The sequence below is a fragment of the Pseudorasbora parva genome, chromosome 2 (genome assembly GCF_024679245.1).
Source record: "Pseudorasbora parva isolate DD20220531a chromosome 2, ASM2467924v1, whole genome shotgun sequence".
Lineage (NCBI taxonomy): Eukaryota > Metazoa > Chordata > Actinopteri > Cypriniformes > Gobionidae > Pseudorasbora > Pseudorasbora parva.
Genome location: NC_090173.1, coordinates 59,454,529 through 59,479,713, shown reverse-complemented (window position 1 = coordinate 59,479,713; position 25,185 = coordinate 59,454,529). Strand labels below are relative to the sequence as shown.

At 42.5% G+C, this 25,185-nt stretch overlaps 1 protein-coding gene across 2 annotated transcripts in view; it reads right to left on the bottom strand.

Annotated features, from left to right (window-relative positions):
- The window catches only part of LOC137047376 (gastrula zinc finger protein XlCGF57.1-like), a 180,137-nt gene that overhangs the window by 23,978 nt on the left and 130,974 nt on the right, over nucleotides 1–25,185 (bottom strand). The window contains exons 1-3 of one of the 2 annotated variants that reach the window (XM_067425013.1): nucleotides 21,478–21,547; nucleotides 21,247–21,390; nucleotides 694–4,257 (exon numbers count right to left, since the gene is read on the bottom strand). In XM_067425013.1, the coding sequence (XP_067281114.1) occupies nucleotides 2,165–4,257; nucleotides 21,247–21,331 (2,178 nt within the window). In that variant the 5' untranslated portion in view covers nucleotides 21,332–21,390; nucleotides 21,478–21,547 and the 3' untranslated portion in view covers nucleotides 694–2,164. Of the gene's footprint in view, nucleotides 1–693; nucleotides 4,258–21,246; nucleotides 21,391–21,477; nucleotides 21,548–25,185 lie in introns of those variants that run through there. The other variant, XM_067425020.1, reaches the window with a different exon arrangement.

Genomic DNA, 25,185 nt, shown 5'->3' with positions numbered 1-25,185 from the left:
AAATTTTAACTTAAGGATTGCTGTATATACCCTGCTTATACTCATGACTAGAAAAGCGGAAATAGTGTGTGCGCCTGGCGACTGTGTCCCGTCCCGTCATAATAAAAATCCCGGTGTTCGCGAGGCGGGTGTTTGTGTAACAATCGCTCCAGCAGCCGTGCTCAGCTCCACAACACTCGGTCCTACTCTGTTTCATACTACAGTAACGTTAATAACCGTATCCATCAACATGTTTTCTGCCCGAGTCCTATTTTCCACCAGCTGTGAGGTGAAGTCCACATGTCCCAAGATGCTGCGCTCAAACTTGGCGTCCTCAAACTACACCTTTGTTTTGAATAGGCGACCTCTAGTGGACGAAAAGTTGCATAGTGCACCTTTAAGAACAGATATTCTGCTTGTCATGACTTCCTCAACAAATGCACAGTTCTTGATCTGAGGTTCAAGGCCCATCCTCATGTGGATGATGCCTGTCATGACAGAATCTACAACAACCTCATCAAAGAGATTGCAACCATGGAAAAACAGGTATTTTAACAGTGTCCATTTGTGTGTAAAAATGTCTTCATTGTATAATTTGAAATACTTGCTGCTTTGAAACAATCTGCATTGTTAAAAAAGCTTATATAAATATATAAATAAAGATGACAGAGCCAGTAGTAGTTAATAAAAGTTTTGTCATTTTATTTTGCAGAGTGAGGAGGCCACAGCAGTTAGTTCATCCCCAGTGACAGGACACCTAGAGGCTTCATCTCTCCTCCTGTCAAGAAGTCAGCCATAGCTGAACTGTTTGGTGAACTCTTCAAGACTCAGGTGGGAAACAAGCCTACTTTGCAGCTGGTGAAAGAAGAGGTTAGCTTATACAAGGCTGTGGACTGCATTTCACTGGATTCAAACCCACTTGAATGGTGGAGGACCAATTAGCCAACATATCCTCATATTGCCATGTTAGCAAAGCACTACCTTGCTGTACCTGCTCCCTCAGGCTACGTCTACACTAATCTGGATAAATATAAAGAGAGAGTTTTCATCTAAAAACGCTCTGCGAATACACACTATCATTTTCAATCATTTTCCAAAAAATGTTCATCTACACTGAAACGTCTGAAAACGCTTACATCCCCGTACTGCGCATGAGCAAATCCAAGACGCTTCGACTTGTGTCATTTCCGCTACTCGTTTATTTACTCTTTGAAATTTTGCGGCAATGTCGAGAAAAGGCACTGAGTTTTTTAACAGTATGTACAAACTGACATTAATATTTAACAAGGCTGTTAAAACAGAAAGCATACAAAACAACTCTGCTGTACGATATCGTTCACCATCTTGGCTGAATTGGTCATATGACTGCATCACATGGCTAAAAATGCGTCATCGTATTAAAAAGCCTCTGTTTTCACAGTCCACACTACGACGCGAAGACGGCGTTTTCAAAACGATACAGTTTCATTGACTTAAAACGCTGTCAGTGTGGACGGAAGGCCAAAACAGAGAGAAAAATATACGTTTTCAAATTAAAACGTATTAGTGTGGACATGGCCTTGCTGTACCTGTTACCTCAGTCCCTAGCGAGAAGGTATTTTCTACAGCTTTTTTTTTTTTTAAAGTGCAAACAAATTGTTAAAAATAAGTTTATAGTAATTGTGGCAAGCAGCGAGGCAAGGGACCGTGAGAGCGGGCCGGTGATGAGTGCTAATGAGTGCCACACCAGTCTCCTCTCGCGGCGGGAGCATAAAAGGAGGAGAGATGACACTGGAAGACGAGAGAGAACCAGGCCTGGAATTTGTTATGTTTTGTTTACATATTTTAATTAAATAAATAAACAAAACGAAAGTAACGCAAGTAGCCCCTCAAGGACAACTGCCCGCACATACACAACAAAATGTAAACATAATTTCCAGGCCTGGTCCTCTCATCTTCCACTGTCGTCGCTCCTCCTTTTATGCTCCCGTCACTCGGCCGCGAGAGGAGACTGGTGTGGCGCGCAGTTGACACTCATTAGCACTCGTCACCGGCCCGCTCTCACGGTCCCTCGCCTCGCTGCTTACCACAGTAATAAACAACCTGCAGTTTAATGTTTGCATTTCATTCCCTTACTGTACCGAAAATGAACCAAACCGTGACTTTAAAACCGAAGTACATACCGAACCGTGATTTTCACGTACCGTTACACCCCTACTACAGCGTGAACTCTCATGTGACTGTCAAGGTTTCTTTTATGTGTGAAACACTTTACACACTGTTGGCAGGTGAATGGGCTCGCTCCAATGTGAACTTTCATGTGACTGTCAAGGTTTCCTTTATGTTTGAAACTCTTTCCACACTGTTGGCAGGTATAAGGTTTCTCTCCAGTGTGAACTCTCATGTGAACTTTAAGGGTTCCTTTATAAGTGAAACACTTTCCGCACTGTTGACAGGTGTAAGGTTTCTCTCCAGTGTGAACTCTCATGTGACTGTCAAGGCTTATTTTATGTGTGAAACTCTTTCCACACTGTTGGCAGGTGTAAGGTTTCTCTCCAGTGTGAACTCTCATGTGCCTGTCAAGGCTTCTTTTATATTTGAAACACTTTTCACACTGTTGGCATGTGTAAGGTTTCTCTCCAGTGTGAACTTTCATGTGCCGGTCAAGGGCTCCATTTTCACAAAAACACTTTCCACACTTATGGCAGATGTAAGGTTTCTCTCCAGTGTGAACTTTCATGTGCCTGTCAAGGGTTACTTTATGTCTGAAACTCTTTCCACACTGTTGGCAGGTGTAAGGCTTCTCTCCAGAGTGAACTCTCATGTGACTGTCAAGGTTTCTTTTATATTTGAAACACTTTTCACACTGTTGGCATGTGTAAGGTTTCTCTCCAGTGTGAACTTTCATGTGCCGGTCAAGGGCTCCATTTTCACTGAAACACTTTCCACACTGTTGGCATGCGTAAGGTTTCTCTCCGGTGTGAACTTTCATGTGCCGGTCAAGGGCTCCATTTTCACAAAAACACTTTCCACACTTATTGCAGATGTAAGGTTTCTCTCCAGTGTGAACTTTCATGTGCCTGTCAAGGGTTACTTTATGTCTGAAACTCTTTCCACACTGTTGGCAGGTGTAAGGCTTCTCTCCAGAGTGAACTCTCATGTGACTGTCAAGGTTTCTTTTATATTTGAAACACTTTTCACACTGTTGGCATGTGTAAGGTTTCTCTCCAGTGTGAACTTTCATGTGCCGGTCAAGGGCTCCATTTTCACTGAAACACTTTCCACACTGTTGGCAGGTGTAAGGTTTCTCTTCAATGTGAACTTTCATGTGCCTGTTGAGGCTTATTTTATGTCTGAAACACTTTCCACACTGTTGGCAGGTGTAAGCGTTCTCTCCAGTGTGAACTCTCATGTGACTGTCAAGGCTTATTTTATGTCTGAAACATTTTCCACACTGTTGGCATGTGTAAGGTTTCTCTCCAGTGTGAACTCTCATGTGAACTTTAAGGTTTCCTTTATGTGTAAAACTCTTTCCACACTGTTGGCAGGTGTAAGGTTTCTCTCCAGTGTAAGCTCTCATGTGACTGTCAAGGCTACTTTTTTGTTTGAAACTCTTTCCACACTGTTGGCAGGTGTAAGGTTTCTCTACAGTGTGAACTCTAATGTGCCTGTCAAGGCTTAATTTTTTTTTGAAACTCTTTCCACACTGTTGGCAGGTGTGAGGTTTCTCTCGAGTGTGAACTCTAATGTGCCTGTCAAGGGTTGTTTTTTCACTGAAACTCTTTCCACACTGTTGGCAGGTGTAAGGCTTCTCTCCAGTGTGAACTCTCATGTGGACTTCAAGGGTTCCTTTATGTGTGAAACTCTTTCCACACTGTTGGCAGATGTAAGGCTTCTCTCCAGAGTGAACTCGCATGTGGCCTTCAAGGGTTCCTTTATGTTTGAAACTCTTTCCACACTGTTGGCAGATGTAAGGCTTCTCTCCAGAGTGAACTCGCATGTGGACATCAAGGGTTCCTTTTTGTGTGAAACTCTTTCCACACTGTTGGCAGGTGTAAGGCTTCTCTCCAGTGTGAATTCTCATGTGACTTTTAAGGCTTCCTTTTCCAGTGAACTTCCTTCCACACTGTGGGCAGGCGAAATATCTTTTAGTTCCTGTCTTTTGAGCTCCTTTTTGTGAGGAAGTCTTTTTAGCCTGTATCGATTTTTCTCCAGTCATGAAATTATGTTTATCATAAAGGTCTTTCTCTTCTTCCTTTTCATTAAGTTCATGACTTTCCTCTTTCAATGCCATGTGATCTAGGGCAAAAACATACATAGAACAATTTAGACATTTAAAGCATCGGTAGCAGGGTATAAGGTAGTATGTTATATAATATAGCCAATCCTAGGGATCAGGAATGGGCAGGGTTCAACATTAATGCTTGTCCACAAGTGGGTTTTTGAAGGGACAAGTGAAAGAGAATTTTACTTGCCCGACGGACAAGAGCCTGATTAAAACAAAAAATAGTGTGACGAAGGACGACTCCTTTCAGGCAGATGAAAGCTGACTGTCTGAGAATCAGCCAATCAGAAGTGTCACTGTGCTCTGCGGCTTGCGGAAGCAGAAAGCTTTAGTTTCAGTTTTGAAACACTTGGAAGAGATCGCTGACATTGAAAGACTGTGCCGTATTATTTCATAAATAATATAAGAAAGTTTCTCTGTACTTATTAACAAGTTCTAGTATTGTGTGCGTGCAACTACCAGTAAGTATATACTGAAGTTTGTTGTTAATTTTTACCTCATTTTTACCTCAATAATGTTGCGGCAGGTTGCCGCTCATTGTCACACAGTGAAATGGCGGACCTTCATACTGCTATTGTGCTTCATTTTTAAGAATGTTTATTATTGGAAGTGTTGCTCTGCAAACGGTATGTGCCTTAATTAAATCATTTCTGTTCCTGCACGACGTGTAACATTGTTTAATTTAAGGAATAACTCTGCAGTCCATAATTATTATATGTTCAGCTGAATTTGGCATATTGTATATTGTTGTAATTAATGTGCAGTAAAGTAAGTAATCTTTGAATAGAGATATCATGTACTGCTGCATTTCTAAGTTTGTATTTACTTAGTAATAATAATTTATTATAACACTGTATTAAAGTCATACATAACAAAACTACAATTTAATTTTTGATTGTGTTTGTTTATTATATACCTGTTAGGCAGGTAATAATTCTTTGTTATTTATATTGAGTTTACATTTGTACTGATTCATGTCTGTATCTTTATTTCAGAACCACACACATATACTTTGAACCTTTATTTCAATAAACACCTAAACAGAATATCTCCTCTGCATTCTAATCAATGCCCCCTGGTGGTCACAACCTTCCTAAGACCAGTCAAATTATACAGTCCTTAACAATCACCAAAACAAATTGGTCCTTCGAGCCGGATTGACGTGTGGTCACCGTGGGATTGTTTAGAGATGTTCTCGGATCAGTATACACGTACAGAAGATGCTCGACCCCGCCGAGAGACACGGCGACCAGCCTGGATGGAAGACTATGACATCTCCCCACAAGCATTACAGCAGCCCTCTTGTTTACCTCAACAATCGGTTAGCCTGTCAGAGCAACAGCGGCTTTACGACAGCCTGGTTAGCCACCCAGAGAGACACGTCAGGATGACACCTCTCACACCACCACTGCTCCATGAGGACGGGAGTGTCAGTCGGGGAGCGGAAGCCGTCTATCCACGTCAGTTTGAGTATACAGAACCCCTCTTCCAGAGTACGCCTGCCTCGGCCCGGTTGAAGCCTGCCCAAGAAACAGCACCGGAGGTTCTTGAAGCTCTTTATAAGCTGCAGGAAGATAATCTAAAGCTGCAGCGACAGGTAATGGACATGCACAGGCGACTTGAAGCCCGTACTTCCCTTTCAGACTTACCTGCACTGCGACAGACAGCCCTTTCCCCTTTACTTACAACAGCCGCCCCAACAACAGTATAACAGAGCAGGATGGCGGGGTGTACCAAACCAGGCCAATCACGGCACTTGTGCCAGTTAGTGGTCACACTGCCTACGGATGATGATGGCTGGCCACCACCACCACCTCCAGTAACAGACGTTTATCAGCCACCATCTCAGGACCTTATGGCAGAGCTCATAACAGCACTAAGAGACATTAGGATGACATAACAGAAGGATTCTCCCAGACATCCTGAGCCCCATCAGTCAGTCCCTGGGGTACACACACCAGAATACTGTGTACCCCACACCACAAAGATGTGAGTCGCTGCACGAAGAGCGGCAACCCTCGCAGTACCATGAGACAGTGTACCGCGGGCCTAAACCCACAATCCCTACATTCACCAAAGGGGATCTGAGAGAGTTTGCCAGACTTAGGGTTGCTCTGGAGAACCTACTGCCTGTGGATGCTACAGAGTGTTTTAAATACCAAATCCTGGTGGACCACCTGAAGTATGAGGAGGCACTGCTAATAGCGGACTCATATACAAACTCACTGCAGCCCTACTACTACTACTATGGCTGTTCATGTGGAGTGCGACGAACTGCTTCCCGTTTAGAGCGTCTCTCTTCCAGAAATGACTTATAGGACTCCTGAGAGTCCCTACGGCCGTTGTTAATTGCTGCACGCCAGTTGGTTCTGTCAAATGCAAGTGCCTCCCAGTTGTCCAGGTTGATGGAGAAGGCCTGAAGATCCCTCTTAATGACGTCTTTAAAACGTAGATGGGAGCGACCACGTTTGCGGGGGGCATTTGCCAGCTCGCCATACAGCAAGATTTTTGGGAGGCGGGTGTCCTTCATTCGATAAATATGTCCAGTCCAACGGAGGTGGCGTTCACGAAGGATGGTGTACAGGTCACTGGAGCCAGTTCTCTCAAGTATGACAGAGTTTGGCACTTGGTCTTTCCAGCATACACCCAGTATGGAGCTGAGGCAGCGAAAATGGAAGGCGTTGAGGCGATGTTCGTGCCTTCTGTAAGTTGTCCATGTCTCACTTGCATATAGTAAGGTGCTCAGTACACATGCATGATATACACGGACTTTGAGGAGCAATGAGAGGTTCTTGTTGTGCCAGACACGCTTGCTCAATTTTCCAAACACCGATGATGCCCTCCCAATGCGCATGTCAAGCTCTGCGTCAAGGTTATTGTTATTTGATACTGTGGAACCCAGGTAGGTGAATTTGTCTACCACAGATAGAGGTGTGTTGTTAACGTATACTGTAGGGTTCAGAGTTGCAGGTTGGGCAAGGATAACTGTTTTTTTAAGACTGATCTGCAAACCAAACTCTAGACATGCATTGGAAAAAGATGAGCAGAGTAGTTGTAGATCTGCCTCTGAGTGGGCAACAAAGGCAGCATCATCAGCATAAAGCAGCTCACGTACCAGAACATGGCGTACTTTAGTCTTCGCCCGCAGTCTGGCCAGATTGAACAGTTTTCCTGAGCTGCGGGTGTGTAGCAGGATACCCGAGTCATCAGGGAAGGCACGGCGTAGTAGGGCAGAGAAGAAAATTCCAAAAAGAGTAGGAGCAAGGACACATCCCTGCTTTACTCCACACCTTATCTGGAACTCTTCAGAGCAAGTGCCCTCAGACTGTACAGTTACCTTCATGCCCTCATGAAACTCTGTGATCACCTTCAGTAACTTTGGAGGGCAGCCAAGTCTTTGTAGGATGAGGAAAAGTCCAGATCGACTAACATAGTCAAAAGCCTTGGTCAAGTCTACAAACACCAAGAACAGAGGTTTATGCTGTTCGATACACTTTTCCTGTAGTTGACGAACACAGAACACCATGTCTGCTATGGACCGGCCAGCACGGAACCCGCACTGGCTTTCAGGGAGGATACGATCAGCATGGATTTGTTGACGTGGTAAAATAGTGCGAGCAAATATCTTGCCAGCAAGACTGAGCAAAGATATTCCTCTGAAATTGTTACAATCTGCACGGTCCCCCTTTTTCTTGTAGATGGTGATGATGTTGGCATCTCTAAGGACATCTGGGAGATATCCACTCTTCCAGCACATCACAACCAGATGATGTAGAACAGAGGCAAGAACATCACCACCTGCCTTATAAGCCTCAGGGGGGAGGCCGTCAGGACCGTCAGATCCTGGTGGACCACCTGAAGTATGAGGAGGCACTGCTAATAGCGGACTCATATACAAACTCACTGCAGCCCTACACAGACACAATGACAAGCCTAACGCCCATTTCACACATACTCCGTCTGCAGTGTGTGCGGTGCGTATTTTTTTCCATACCCATGTTAACGGATGACAGCTTTCACACTGCACGCGGATGCTGTCCGTCAGTCCGTTCCAGGAGTATTGCGTCTGCAGCAGTGCACGGATCGTTTTCGTACCGAGTCTATTTTTTGCTTCGCTGCGTTGCTGCATTAAAGCGACAGAAGATCGTTCGCATTAAAATAAACATGTACTGACGCGAAAATCTAGTAATTTCACCACAGATGCATATCATTTAAAATATACTCTTGTTTCAAAGTCAACACATGGCTTTTTTTCTCCAGTAAAGCAACAAAACGACACCTTTCCTGGCATTTAGGTAAAAAAATGTGCCATAATGGATAGCACTCATACTTTCTTGGAGGTGAAAAGCAAAGTTCTTTATGACCTGCAGGATTTCTTTTCAAAGGGGTTAAAAACGAAAGAAAAGACGAGAGTCGGCTGTTTTTGAATAGACTATTGTCCATCCATCCATCCATCATCTTCCGCTTATCCGGGGCCGGGTCGCGGGGGCAACAGTCTAAGCAGAGACGCCCAGACTTCCTTCTCTCTGGCCACTTCCTCCAGCTCCTCCGGGGGTACCCCGAGGCGTTCCCAGGCCAGCCTGGAGACATAATCCCTCCAGCGTGTCCTGGGTCTTCCCCGGGGCCTCCTCCCGGTGGGATGTGCCCGGAACACCTCCCTGGGAAGGCGTCCAGGAGGCATCCGAAATAGATGCCCGAGCCACCTCAGCTGGCTCCTCTCGATGTGAAGGAGCAACGGCTCTACTCTGAGCTCCTCCCGAGTGACCGAGCTTCTCACCCTATCTCTAAGGGAGCGCCCAGCCACCCTGCGGAGAAAGCTCATTTCAGCCGCCTGTATCCGGGATCTTGTCCTTTCGGTCATGACCCACAGCTCATGACCATAGGTGAGAGTAGGAACGTAGATTGACCGGTAAATCGAGAGCTTTGCCTTACGGCTCAGCTCCTTCTTCACCACAACAGACCGGTACATCGCCCGCATTACTGCAGATGATGCATCGATCCGTCTGTCAATCTCCCGTTCCATCCTTCCCTCACTCGTGAACAAGACCCCAAGATACTTAAACTCCTCCACTTGAGGCAAGAACTCTCCACCAACCTGAAGTGAGCAAGCTACCCTTTTCCGACTGAGAACCATGGCCTCGGACTTGGAGGTGCTGATTCTCATCCCAGCCGCTTCACACTCGGCTGCAAACCGTCCCAGTGCATGTTGAAGGTCCCGGTCTGAGGTTGCCAACACGACAACATCATCTGCAAAGAGCAGCGATGAAATCGCGTGGTCCCCAAACCGGACACTCTCCGGCCCTTGGCTGCGTCTAGAAATTCTGTCCATAAAAATTATGAACAGAACCGGTGACAAAGGGCAGCCCTGCCGGAGACCAACATGCACCGGGAACAAATTTGACCTACTGCCGGCAATGCGAACCAAGCTCCTGCTCTGGTTGTAAAGGGACTATTGTAAGTTTCTAATTGAAAATGTTTGTGATTTAAGGCTATAACCTATGTTTAAATGTTTTGCCACTTGTGTGAGCTAAATCTAAAGTATATAAATATGAATAAATGAATTTAATAAAATGTTGTTTAAATGTAGTAGGCTACGTAACCTGACTTCTATTAAAGGGTAAACAAAGAGAATTTGAATTCTGACGAGGCATGTTCAGTAAAAACTTTTGGATTTTAAAAAATAATGAATAAATGCTGTGTTTGTGGTATGCAACAGTGGATCAGTTGCGGACTGCAAACGCAGCATATGTGAAAGCACTACAGGGTGTGGGGCTCCTGCAACGCAACACACACCGCACACGCACTGTAGACGGAGTACGTGTGAAACGGGCGTAATTGAGCATTATGGACAGCCTCACCAACTAGCTCTAAGGAAAATAGCTGATTTAATGGAGGCCCCCAATATTGCACGGGGTGACTCCAGTGGGTTTAAGCGATTCGCCCTGAAAGTGAGAGCACTCGTGGCAATGTTAGACCAGCTTGGGGACACTGGAAAGACTGAGCTTCACTGTGGTTCACATGTGACACGGCTTATCTCTAAACTGCCACATGATATACGGGCCGAATTTAAGAGATTCCTGTACCCAATACGTGTTACAATCCCAAGCCTATAGCACTTTTCTGACTGGCTTGACTACGAGAGCTGAAGATGCAGGAGACAGTGTATGAGCCTCTAACCAGTGAAAACAAGAGCAGAGCAGGACTCAGAACAGAGTGCCGCCGTGACACTAAGAGTGGTAAGAATATCAACATCATGCACACCACAGACCAACCCGAGGGTACACTGACCGTAGAAAAGGCCTTATCTAGCACCAAGCAGCCAGAGAGGACAGAATACTGCCCTTACTGCTCGAACACGCAACACTTCCAAGATAAGTGTGCAAACTTTCCACAGCTTACAGTGGAACAGATAACAGCGTGGATTAAGACCAACAAGAGGTGCTGGCGATGTGGTCGCACACACCAGGCTGCACAGTGCCGCCTGAAAATGACATGTCACAAGTGTAAGGGGAGACACCTGCCAACTTTGCATGAAGTGAATATAAAACCTGCAGCTGAGGATACATCCTGCCTTATCAGCACAACTAATGAAGTTCTGTATGTGGACAGGAGGGCTGGATGCAGCCAAGTCCTACTGAAAGTGAGTAAAGTGCTGCTGCGCAAATGGTGAACACACCTTGGAGACATATGCCATCCTTGATGATGGATCGGAGAGGACCATTCTCCTCCCTGCAGCAGCGCAGAGTCTTAAGCTTACTGGTGAGCCGCAAAATCTGATCCTCAGAACTGTTCGGCCAGATATCAGGGTTCTGCATGGCACTGCAGTGTCGTTCTCCATCTCCCCAGTAGACCATCCCAAGAAGTTATACAAGATACACAGAGCATTCACTGCTGATCAACTGGGTCTGGCTGAACACACATACTCAATGCAGGCACTTCAGAGGAAGCACAAACATTTAAGAGGCCTCCCTCTCCAGACTATTAACAGAGTGCAACCCCTGTTGTTAATTGGGTCAGATTATACCCACTTAATCACTCCAGTGGAGCCGGTGCGTGTGGGACCCCACAGAGGGCAAGCCGCAGTGAAGACAAAGTTGGGCTGGACACTTTAGGGGCCGATCAGATATAGCAAGCATCAGACCACATCACAACAGTGTCTGCACGTCTCCACCCTCTCACCCACTAACAAGCTTCTACAGAGTGGAGAGAGATTGTGGCAGCTGGATGTTCTGCCTTACAGGAGTGAAAAGCTTGTCACACGCTCCAGGCAGGATCAGGAAGCAGTCCGCCTGCTGGAGGCAAAGACCACACGAGTAGATGTTGATGGAATTCAGCGCTACGCTACTCCCCTCCTCAGGGTGAAGAACATGCCACTGCTTCAGGCATCTAAGGAGGCTGTGCTAGCTAATCTCCGCAGTCCAGAGAGGCGTCTGCGGCAAGACCCTCAAAGAGCAGCAGCATACTGTGCAGAGATTGGAAAGCTGGAAAATGCTGGCTATGCAGTTAAAGTGTCAGAAGATGAGCTGAGCAAAGCCGCTGAGTCCTTGTTCATCCCACATCACCTGGTGAGCCATAACGGAAAGAACAGGATTGTGTTCAACTGTATCTTCAAGTATAAGGGAAACAACCTCAATGAGCTGCTGTTGCCTGGACCCACCTTAAGTTCCAGTCTACTGGGTGTACTGCTGTTTTTCACAGAGCATGCGATTGCTATCAGCAGTGATATCAAGGGCATGTTTCATCAGGTGAGGCTGCTCCCCGAAGACAAGCCCTTGCTTAGCTTCCTGTGGCGAAACCTGAATACAGAGGAATCACCCAGCATCTACACACAGGAGGCCTTCAGGTCATTACACCCCACACTCCAAAATCAACTGGCTAAACACCAGATTAGGTTTCAATTTAACCCCCCAAGCGCACCACACTTTGGAGGATTCTGGGAAAGGGAAGTGAGGTCTGTTAAAGCTGCACTGTATGCCACCATCCAATCACAGACTGTCCCCGAAAAGGTGCTCCAGACGGTACTTATTGAAGTAGAAGGGATTTTAAATTCTAAGCCACTGGGTTACGTATCAAGAGACGTGGCTAATGCTGACCCAGTAACCCCCAACTTGCTCCTCATGGGGCAGCTAGACCTATCTTTACCTCAGGCTGTGTATGCTGAGTCTGAGCTCTTGAGTCACCGCCGTTGGAGACATACTCAGGTGCTGGCTGACCAGTTTTGGTCTCACTTTATACGACACTACCTCCCGAGTCTTCAGACTCGCTCTAAGTGGCACAAGGACCCTGCTCAGCTGCAAACTGGAACCATAGTGATGGTGGTGGACCCACAGCTGCCCAGAGCACAGTGGCCTCTAGGTCATGTCACTGAGGTTATTCCAGGAACCGACGGGAGAGTCAGGACTGCAGTAGTCAAAGTCAAGGAGAAAATATACACAAGGCATGTCGTTCGCCTTATAGCTCTGCCTGCCATACCAGACACTGATCCGGTCAGTCCTTCTTAGAGTGGCAAATATAGTGTAACAAATTTGGGGGCGGCTGTGACGAAGGACGACTCCTTTCAGGCAGATGAAAGCTGACTGTCTGAGAATCAGCCAATCAGAAGTGTCACTGCGCTCTGCGGCTTGCGGAAGCAGAAAGCTTTAGTTTCAGTTTCGAAACACTTGGAAGAGATCGCTGACGTTGACAGACTGTGCCGTATTATTTCATAAATAATATAAGAAAGTTTCTCTGTACTTATTTACAAGTTCTAGTATTGTGTGCATGCAACTACCAGTAAGTATATACTGAAGTTTGTTGTTAATTTTTGCCTCATTTTTACCTCAATAACGTCGCGGCAGGTTGCCGCTCATTGTCACACAGTGAAATGGCGGACCTTCATACCGCTATTGTGCTTAATTGTTAAGAATGTTTATTATTGGAAGTGTTGCTCTGCAAACTGTATGTGCCTTAATTTAAATCATTTCTGTTCCTGCACCACGTGTAACGTTGTTTAATTTAAGGAATAACTCTGCAGTCCATAATTATTATATGTTCAGCTGAATTTGGCATATTGTATATTGTTGTAATTAATGTGCAGTAAAGTAAGTAATCTTTGAATAGAGATATCATGTACTGCTGCATTTCTAAGTTTGTATTGACTTAGTAATAGGGCTGGACAATAATTCAATATCAATATATATCGCGATATAATTTTTTTCAATAACGGTGATATGATTTTTAAACACATTTCCGATATTTCGATATACATTACAGCATTCCTCACTGACTGACGTTCAGGGCGCAGCCGTCAGAAAGAGCAAACACGATTGGCTACTTGCGCGATGACGTACACCACGGACACGCAGCCAGTGCTCAGCAGTAGTAAGGCTGATAGATCCAACGGGGCAAGTTTTAGCTACAAAAAGAGTTTCCCTGACTAATACAAATGTGACTGGACGAGCTTCCACAAGTAAGGAGAAAGACTAACTTTCTTTAGTGGCGTGGAAGTGGTTCGGCTATCTACAGCACTATTCACACGGGATTAGTAGCCTATTATAGAGACCTCTGTGATTTAGAAATGACTCCCCCACATCTGAGTTTTGCGTGGCGCATTCGCACTGGATAAGCAAGCCTGTGATTTTACTTGAATTTACTGACATCTCCCGGATATGATAGACTTCGTTATAGATATCTGTATGAAATCATAAACAAGCATCGATATCGTTTTGATTATTTTACAGTAGCCTAATAAATAAACATAATTTCGTTTAGTTAGCGAACAGACGCCATGAACCGAGCTCAGACCAGCGGCAGGAGTCAGATTTCATTCATCACGAGTGAGAAGCTCACAATATACGACGGAAGATTCAGTTTCAAATGCAAAAGTGGCTATTTAAACAAGCTTGTCATTGTACTGTACTGTTCTGTTCTGTTTTTCATTAAGAACAGTAGGCTATTGGTGTTAATATTAAACACCATTCAATCAGATTACTCTCAAATTGAAAATCATTCTAAAGTGAAAGTATAATCCGTGCGGGCGCGGCTGCACGGGAATTCAAAACAGTGCGCATTATGAATGCAGACTTTATTCTTCGTGAAAGATAAAGATAGAAATGCTCACAGGAAGAAAAAAAGCTTGCAAAAATTATATACAATCCGCCTAATCCTGGCCAAATCACAGAGATGCCGATTCGCACGGGACTAATGTTATCACAGGACCTCGGTGTTCGGCGAAATATGGTAGGTAATTTGCGGGGGAATTTTTACTTTACAAATTACAGACATGGCCGATTCGCACTGGATTAAGATCACAGACATTCTCTGCAATTATTAAAAATCACCAGAGGTCCCCAGATAATACTTGTCCCGTGCGAATGGGGCTTAAGATCTGATATTAAACTTCAGGTTTCAGTGTGCTGCAAAATGTGCCGGAGAGGTGCCGACTAGGGGTGTAACAATACATCGACATAGATGCATCAATAATGTCTAACGATACGATGCCAAGCGTTAAAAATAATCCATGTAGACTATTTGTGTAAGAGGCAAGTGGCACATTTGTTTTAATGCTTTCCACATTTGCACACAATGACATGTATTAACACCAATGCGTTCATTCTCGTTTAAATTACCTTTCAAAGCTTGTGAAAGACGGTCAGACATGGCTTCACGAAAATGTATCATTTGCTCGTGTTTAAAGCCTTGCAAAAAGCAGCGTGCACTCATCTCAAACAGAGCACAAGGCCACTGAATTGAGTCTTCTTTTATTTATTTTTTGTGCATCAGTAGATAAAGGTCTATAGTTTTGCATTAAAGGAGAATATAGCGCTATGAATCGTTCTTCAATTCTGAAATTTAAAACTTAAAAGAAAATGCTCAATAAACTGCGTCTGCGAAGTGAGTCTTGTTTATTTGACGGTGATATCGCATTTCTTGTTTGTATAAAGGCTAAATGCAAATAAAAGGTGAACATTAATTTATTTGTACCCGTTTTTATTTCTAAAATATTATATAGTTTTATAGGAGGAGGTTTCATAGACTTGGCAAATTAATTTTTCAGAAGTTTGTAGGTACAGACATCCCTTGTGGCAGTTCTTGGTAGTTTTTCTAAAGCTTTTATATAGTTCATATCGATATCGAAATTATATCGTATCGACCGAAATTAAGAAATATATCGTGATATAAATTTTGGCCATATCGTCCAGCCCTACTTAGTAATAATCATTTATTATAACACTGTATTCAAGTCATACATAACAAAACTATAATTTAATTTTCGATTGTGTTTGTTTATTATATACCTGTTAGGCAGGTAATAATTCTTTGTTATTTATATTGAGTTTACATTTGTACTGACTCATGTCTGTATCTATTTCAGAACCACACACATATACTTTGAACCTTTATTTCAATAAACACCTAAACAGACTATGTCATCTGCATTCTAATCAATGCCCCCTGGTGGTCACAACCCTCCTAAGACCAGTCAAATTATACAGTCCTTAACAATCACCAAAACAAATTGCGAATCACCAAAATGCAAGAATGATTGTGCATTAATTTAGTGTAAGTGGGGATCGATTGTGGATGATAATATATAACGAACTGACGATAACAAGGTCACGCTGTTGACGCTCCTGCAGGCTCTCTACGCTTCTTCTCTACAAGCACAAATGCTTGTCGCAAGAAAAGGGAAAGGGAGATTATCTCAAAACAGACCATGTATACCTGTCCAAAGTGCTTCAAATATCAAACTATATCATATTAAGCTACGTGTGTGGTGATTATTTCTTTGAAATTTGAGTTCATTATTAGATTGATCTATTTGACCGTAGTTTTTACAGAACCTAACAGATATGAGTTGTATAATATTTGATGTATGTTGTTATTTAAAGTGTTTTCTATGATTAATGTTCTGAAATCAGGGATGCAAACACATTTATGGTCAAAAAAGAGTGAAGTATTCAAACCCCTCGCCCCGTGGCAAATATCCAGAAACTTACATTGCCACCAACCCCTGCCATCCCCAGCCCACCCCTAAAGGCACATGGAGTAAAATTAATCATTATTTTATGATGCAATCATTTTACAGTAAATAACGAAATAAATAAAGAAAAAACAAAGACTGTATATTTGAAATATTTGTTCAATGGCATATCAATGAAACAGACGTCTCTATGAAATATTTTCCCACCAATTTTAAACATTGATTATAGCCATTCAAGTTTACAGAGTAACTGAAAGCTTTTATTTTATTTTATTTTTTTACATTTATTAGGCTTTAAACTGAACAAGAATCCTCTCATAAACCCATGTCATATTAACCTGTCCTTGCTGTCTCAGGTACAAATAGGCTTTGGAAATTGAACAAAGTTATCAAACAGTCCGCACTGCATAAATTATAAATTAAATATAGATTAATCCTTATTAAAGCTACAAAAGTTCTTTAGTCAAGAGCAGTGAGTGAATAACATTAATCACTGGCTGCTGTCGCTTTAAGATCTACCGCGCTGTCCCACGCACCCTTTTTTCCTCACAACTCTTAAGTTTGTTTAAGACGTTATTTGATATGTGAATACTCGACAAAACTGACATTTTGGCATAATTCTTTCTGTGTTATTATAGTTTTTTCAAGCGCAAAAAAAGAACTGGATTCTGGCACGCTGTCTGCTCATGATGCCGGCGCGTAACCCACGAATCCTAGTTGGCAATGCGCATCATATGCACGGGAAAAGTAATTTTACCGTATAAATCGCATGATAAATACAATTCATGTTCAGTATAGATACGAATTTCATGAGAACGTGTTCGGAGTTAAGAGCAGGAAAGACAGCTGGCAACTCCGCAGTGAGTCATGGACATAAGCAGAGCTAGTTTACATTTTCTAGTCTATATTTCCAACTTTTGTAATGCCGCTGTTTTGGGTATTTAAAAATACTTATTACAAATATTACAAATAACTTATTTGTAATATAGGCTACATCTATGAGTATTATTATGCTATAGCTCATCTGACGGATCCGTGACCGACCGTCACACCTCCCGCTGCGGCCGAGCCACAGACAGTATATAGCAGGAGGTGCCGAAAAGCTCACTGTTTGCATCCCTGTGAAATGCTTATTTTTCTATTAACACTTTGTTTTACAGTTAATTCCGTGTTAAAACCTGAAAAAAATGCTAAATAAACAGTATGTGGACTGAAGGGGGATTCTGGAATCCACTGCCGGTTTAATTATACACCGTAATTCCTCAAATAAAGACCGGGGGCTTTATTTACCTGAACTGCGGATGGGAACCGGCTTTTATTTGAAGCAGGCTTTTATTAGGGGCAGGCCTGTATTTCTAATTCCATCTGTTTGAAATATAATTGCTTTATGTGAACCGTTTTTAATTTAAAGTGATCGTTCCAGTGGACAAATATCATTGATTTTTTTAAGAAACATTTGCAAAAATATCACCATACAACAAAATAATACGCATTTTTGTAATTCCGCGCGCAGCTCCGCATCCGAAGAAGAACGGGTTCTCGCGAATCTAGCCGAGCATGACGTCTCATCACACCGGCACCAGTTTGCACAAATGAAGTGCTTATATTTACTGAATGAGCTTACAAAAGCAGAAATAAGCCATTTTACATAAAGATCCAGGTTTAAGCATATAAATAAATCACGACATTAAAGTTGAGTGAAATTAGGAAATATTTAAGAGATCGTTAATTTAGTGCATATTTTGTTCTCATGTCACAAGTAATAATATCAAGCCAATGTTTACTGAGTTTTACACGATTCTTTTGTAGTGTGGTTTTTGGTGAAATGTACTAAAATAAATATCATCACCTGTGCACGTTAGCCCACTTTTTCTCGGCGCGTTGGTTTATAGAACAATTACTCCGAATCGCCCTCTGTCGTTTCAAAGAATAGCACAACGGCGAGCGTGTGAAGTATAAACGCCTTGTCCGTTTGGGGAGGAGTGTACGCAGTCAGCGGAGGCTCGCGGAGACAGACGAAAGTATAAATAAGGCTTGAGACGCGGCGCTGTGTGAAGCTGAGCTTCGAGGCTTGGGTGCGACACCCTTAGAGACGAGAGGCTAATATTAGGGGCGTCTTAATCAGCTCCCTAGTTCAGTAGTCAGGGCACTGATCAGGACATACCGGTAAGTCAATGGGCTGATCCATGATCAGTGCCCTGACTACTGACGGAGCAGATTGAGACGCACGCATTGTGAAGATCGATATTTGTAGCCTGCCTGACATGGTATTTTCGTCGCATCTCTCATAGACTACAGTAGCCTATTTAAAATGGCACATGCATCCGTTAAATATTCTCAATTTAATTTACAAAGCAATCCCTGTAAAGTGTTTAGGTTAACTATAGAAGAGACCAGGATTAGTGTGTGTCGCACTGGCATGACTCGCATCGGGCGCGTGGCATCAGGATGGTTTCGCATTAAATTAACGGCATTCAGGGGAGATTATCCACTAATTTTCCCCTGGCCTTTATTTGAGACCGGCCTTTATTTGTTCGTGCTGACCACTCCCCCTGCCACTATCAGAGGCCCGGCGTTTAATTGAATACAGACAATTTGTTCATTTTGAACAAATCTTTAATATGACTCGGGACTACAGAGTTGTCTCAGAGAGTGATTCGTTCATTTTGTGTTGACCGCGCATGCTTATTACGCAACATATGAGTCTTTCGCTCTTCTGTCAGTAACGGAAACAGTAAAGATTAGTTCTTTCGAGTTCGGTTTCAAGTCTTTCGTTCTTCCTGTCAGTCCCATAGAGCAGGGGTTTTCAAACTTTACGATGCCAAGGACCCCCAAATATGATGCACCTTTATGGGGGACCCCCTTAAATCCATCTAAAAAATGTTATGAAACAACATTTAAACGGTTAGATAAATAGTAAGTATGACATTTTAAATACAACATTGTTTCCAAATTCCAAATTGGATATACTTAATGTTGGATGTATAAACCTGAAGGTGTTCAATTTCTTGTATAAGCAACTTTCACAATAAAAATATGTACTGGTAAGCAGCTTGCGTACCGTGTTAAGAATTCTGCTCTACGAACCCAGTGAGCATGATAAAAGGGACTATAGTGAGAAAAAAATCACTAGCAAGATACTAAGCAAATACATACAATTCTGAAAGGTTTGTATATGGCAAACAAGGTGAGAAACGTTTAGAAATCAAACAGTTAGATTGGTCAGTAGACTTTATCCATTTTTGCTTTATCTTTTACCTTACGTTTTTCTGGGGACCCCTTAGAACCTTCTGGAGGACCCCTGGGGGTCCCCGGACCCCAGTTTGAAAACCCCTGCCATAGAGTATGCTGTATATATGCTTGAGAGAAAACACGTTGTCAATATTTTTTGGAGAATATTCTAGTTAGAACTGGAGCTCAATCAGCTCCAACCTTGGAGAGACTGTGTATCTGCGCAATATTCTGTGTTATAGATCAGTGTTGGAGGTGGATTACAGGCATCCTAAGAGATGGTGAGCTTTTGTTCTGGGAAAGCTGGCACCTGCTCCAGGTCTGGAAGGTCACTACGGGCCTAATTACGGGGTGAAAGCGTCATAAAGTGATTTATGGACACGTGAACCTGATTAACTGACAATATGTGGAAATTTACCATGACTGTTCATTTTCTCTGAGCCAATCAGAATCATCCACCTTGCAGTAATAACATGGATAGACCTTAATAACAGCATAACTGTTGAGAAATGGTATGTACGAGAGACGGGGCGAGAGGGAGCGCGGGCTACGAACTCATTGTGAGACTTGAAGCTGGTTTCTGCTGATGAGACTGCAAACTATTTTTCTTTAGTTTGTTTTTCACGACTGGTCTTGAGTCTTAGACTGTTACTGCTAACAGTATTCAATGCTTCAGTGATTTCACGATAAGTGTGCATATTTAATTCTAATCCATCTTTTTCAATAATCTTTTATAGTAAGAGGTTGTGTTAAAAAGTCCACATTAATGTGTTAACTTCAGTCACCCATTTATATTTGGCCCCAAACTCGCTCAAATCCTTACGCTTGCCCATTTTTCCTGCTTCTAACACAACTTTGAGGACAAAATGTTCACTTGCTGCCTAATATATCCCACCCACTAACAGGAGCTGTGATGAAGAGATAATCAGTTTTATATAAATATAAATTATTAAATGCCTGATTATATTAAATAACCGCTAGATGTATTGTTTTTAAAGCATGTTATATGTTTTTTCTATAGTCTGATAAATTCCGCTTTAAGAACGGTCACATCACACCGTAACATTGATTAGTCCTCCGAAACTGAAATAAAATAGATGTTTTATGTTCTGTAAACAGCCAACCCTTCTCCGTTCGGCTAATATTGTTGCTTCTGTCTACAAAATATATTGTCTTTGAAAAATGTTTGTCTTTTTTAGTCATGTCCGTAACGCATGTGTATTTGCCTCATCTAAATATAAAACATGTTTATGTGCTGATATGAAGTCAGGACTACTCAACTATTTTCGTGGATTTATAAAAATATGAACAGATGATACAAGTCTGGTGAGTAAACTAGAAAAACAACTAGCCAATGGTGATTCTCTTGCCCAGGTGTGTGTGGAGGGTTGATCATGGCCATTTCAGCAGTGACTCGCAGATCAAGACAGTGGATTCAGTCAATTAAAAGAGTTCGTCATTCCTGAAACTTTGCAGAATACGTGGAAAAGCATGATCAAAACCTTTCTTCACATTGGGAATGTAGTTTATACGACAAAGCGAGCAGTGTAGCCGTTATGGTGCGATCAACAGAAACTCCCTCTATAATCAATAACGGCACAGCAAACTCTTATTTACATCGTGCATAAGCTTTGCTTGTTATAATGAGACAATCTGTGAGCGAGTAGACTTGACGAATGACACGTTTACTCCAGCCAGCAGGATTGACGACATTCAAAAAATCAACTCATTTCTGTAGAGCTGGATAATGGTCATCTGAATATAGATCTGAAAAATGAGTTGAGAATGAAACTTTGAGAATGAAACCAACCTGTTTGTTCCTCAGTTTCTTCATGTTTCAAACTGAACACATTTTCAATCTTCAGGTCTTCATTCTCCTCTTTAATAAACGCCATCTTTATAGTAGTGTCACGTGGATCTGTCACTTCTCCAGGGGTTTTTCTGTGTGTTTGTCCTGTTTAAGATAATTAACAGAAAGAGAAAGAGTCAGTCTCAATCAGCTCTAGTTCAGTATCAGCGCAGTCTTAGGGCGTTTTTACACCTGAAACTCCGCACCAAAGTTTGTGTTTTGATACATTGTGTCCGTTTGGTTAGTTCTGGTTTGCTTTCACATTGCAATTATTGAAGCGCACTAAAGAACTATACATGATGCACTGGCGTCCTGTCGTCATCATCTATTACCCCTTTTCCACCAGAATGAACCGGGTGCTAGTTCGGAGCCAGTGCTAGTGTCAGTTTTAAGTTGGTTCGACTTGAGAGCCTTCTAAGAACCGTTTGCTTTTCCACATGCTAAGAGCCACAACAGAGCCAGGTCTTACGTCATTCCAGAGTCCTGCACGGGTCCATCCCAGACCTGTTAATATTTGCCCGTTACCTGATCCGTGCCCGCAATAAATCACACACGCTAAAATCATTCCAATTAAAATGCTTTATTTTTTTTTTATATTGCACTTCTCTCATCATCAACAGCATCATGAATGGGCTAAAGAAACAGACTAAAGTGCCTTTATAGACTCGTTGTCAACAATTTTATATACTTCACTCACCAACTTTACTTTTACTTCATCCATTGCTAATCCTGCAACGCTCGCTCCATCTGGGCTACGAGTGGCATCAACAAAAGTCACAGTGGTGGTGACGTGATGGATCATATGGCATATCGTTGTTGCGTGTATGTGTAATGGTAAATTGGACATAGAAATTGTAATACAGTATGTTTGGGGGGGAAGAAGGACGACCGGATCGTTTTGATCATTTTTCGAGAACCGGCGAACATTTAAAAGACTTAACGTTAACCAAACAAAGCGAAAGTAACGCGGCCCCTCACGGACATCTGCCACGCACACACATAATAAAACAAACACAACTCAACGTAAAATCCAGGTCTGGTGATCTCTAGTCCTTATATGCCGCCGAGCTCCCTCGTGAGAGGATTTGAGACCGGTGTGGCTCACAGGTGACACTCATTCGCCATCACGCCCCGGTCTCGCTCGCTCCTCCGCCTCGCCACAGCACAGAAAAATAATGCACATATTTTTCATCCGCGCTTCTACCCGCTCGCACGGAATTAATTATCCGCCCGCACCCCGCCCGTGTATTTTATAATTTATGTCACAATCCACCTGTTTTAGCCACTTTTATGCCCGCGGGTACCCGACCCGTTGCAGGACTCTACTGCTAGCGAGGCAGCGGGAAACACACACACACACACACACAATTTCCAGGCGTGTTCTATCTAATGCATTGACGCTGCGCAGACCAACCCACATATGATATCCAAATACTGCGCAAGCGATTCAAAAGCATAAGGAGTCGTTGGCGCTCGCTGTACTTTGATGTCATACGCAATCAGTCTGCACAGCGCGCGCCAATGCATCTCGAACAAGCCTTCCCTCAGTGGCTCATGGCTTAATGATCCTACATCAGCATTAAAACGCCGCAAATCCAACGCATTTGTGCAGCTCTCCATGATTTGTATAGATGGAGATTACAATCCAGCAGCTGTTAGCTTGATTAGCTGCTATTGAAAAAATGGCGGTCACAGGTTTGTGTTCATCTTGTTGATCACGGTAACGCCGCCCCCAGCCTGTGACGCAAGCGGTTCTTACTTCTAGTCCAGCAATGTTTTGGTGTTACTTAAGAACCACTTTTCCTGGCTCTGAGCTGGTGCTTTGGCTGTGGAAACACAAAGAACCGATTTGAAACTAGGCTCTGGCTCTGATTTAGCACCAGCACTGCCTTGGTGGAAAAGGGGTATATGTGGGCTGCATCTTAACATTGATTGGTTTGTTAGCGGACGAGCGTCTGACGTCAGTGTGTTGTCAATTCAGCGGGTAACTTTGACAAGAATGAATGAACAGACGCATATCGTTGCCAATACTGTTAATATTATGGCATTACTATCTGTAGCACCAACTATACTCAAGCCTATATATATAATTTTTATATATTTATTCCACACCAACGTAATGTATTGCTCTGCACCTGTGAGTGTGAGCAGGATTTTGATATCGCGGCTCTACTTCCTGCTCTCGACTCGACTGCGCAAACTCTATCTCCATAGAGTTTTTTCGATAAGAAAACACTTTGCCCGGTCAATGCTCCAACAACAGCTCAGACATGGAGCTACTTCAGCCACCAGTCTCCCCATCCCTGGTCTAGAGACCTGCACTCCTGCAGGACGAGATTTGAGTGTAGTTTAGTTCATCACATAACCTAAAAATATTTTGAGATATTTATCATTTGATGTTTATATAAAAGGTGTGTTAAATACAAAAGTATTTTTAATGTCTTATCTATTTAAGTGACAAAGAGGATCTAAAAGTATAATTTAAGCCATTTCTTATAAATGTGACTCATTTTATAGAAAATATGAGTAAGTAAATCATAGACAGAAAAGTCACTGTATAACAGGAATGACCCACCTTCCATTAAAACAGTAGGAAGGACAATTCAACAGTGAAAAATGCAACCTATTGTGTGCTACCAGCATCATATTCTTGTGGTTTGAGGCTTTTTTAACACCCATACCCACCCCTACCCTAAAACAGATGCAAAAAACGGCAGGAGCAACAATAACCGTTAGATTATTAGATTAGTTTAAGGACAGAACAGTCGCCAAGATTTAAAAATGACAGCAAAAGTACTGAAGTGAAACCGGCTCTGCAGACAGATTTTATTGGATAAAAGGGGGAAACGTGTCAGTGGAACAGCCGAGGGGAACAGGAGAGTAGGCAGTTTACACACAACACTTTATTCATTATTAAAAGTACAATTCAACATCGTAAAACACATTATCCCCCTTTTATCAGCCAGTGCAGTCACACGTAGACGGGCTCACGTCAGCAAGGTGAACATTATGATGTTTAATATGAAATATTAAAACTTTAATACAAACAAACACAAACCTTTGCTGAGGCGAATATCACAGCGCGGCGCAGCCTTATGACGTCACATCACCACACCAAAATAAAAGTCCCGTTCACACACTGCTGAGTCTACATTCACAGAAGAGCACACACTTACAAATAATAAAAGAGATGACAGAAACTCATGCTGTTAATGATTATCTGAACATAGGAAACTAGTAAACACTGTTAGACTTTGTCTAAAGGTTAAAACTGTATTGTTTAGGGGAATACATTATTTATATAATATAAATTTTATATTTAATTATGTGTGTGCATGTGTGTATGAGCACTGAAATGTGAAATGTCTATTTCAAACTTAATTTAGTATCAATTCATATGTAGTATATAGCTTACTGTATATAATAAGGAAAACATAGTTTGTCTTAGCACCATTTTAGCACTATTTTAAACGTTTCATGGGTCAAATTAAATGTGCTCGCATTCATTAATATTGACTTGTATGTGCTAGTATCATTATTCATTAAAATATTAGGATACTAAGTCCTAATATGATGCATAAGTTATTAACGTTTTAAAATTTCACATTTAAAGAAGTCTAGCGTTTGATCATATCTAAATATTTATTGAAATGGAAGACTGTTTTTGAGCAACTAGATTAGATAAATTTGATGTATTTATTAAAGAGCCACATGGCACCTAACTGTGCGCTGTTGTTTATCGGCAGGTTATGGAGTGAGGCGCATGAGGACGGCGGTCTGCAGTTCAAAGTCATCTCAGGCTCGAGAAACAGCGCTGATTCGCTGGAAACGGATAACAGACCGGTTGAATACACTTGAATTACTTTAAAATTTTTACTTTTAAAATGTCTGTTACATGAG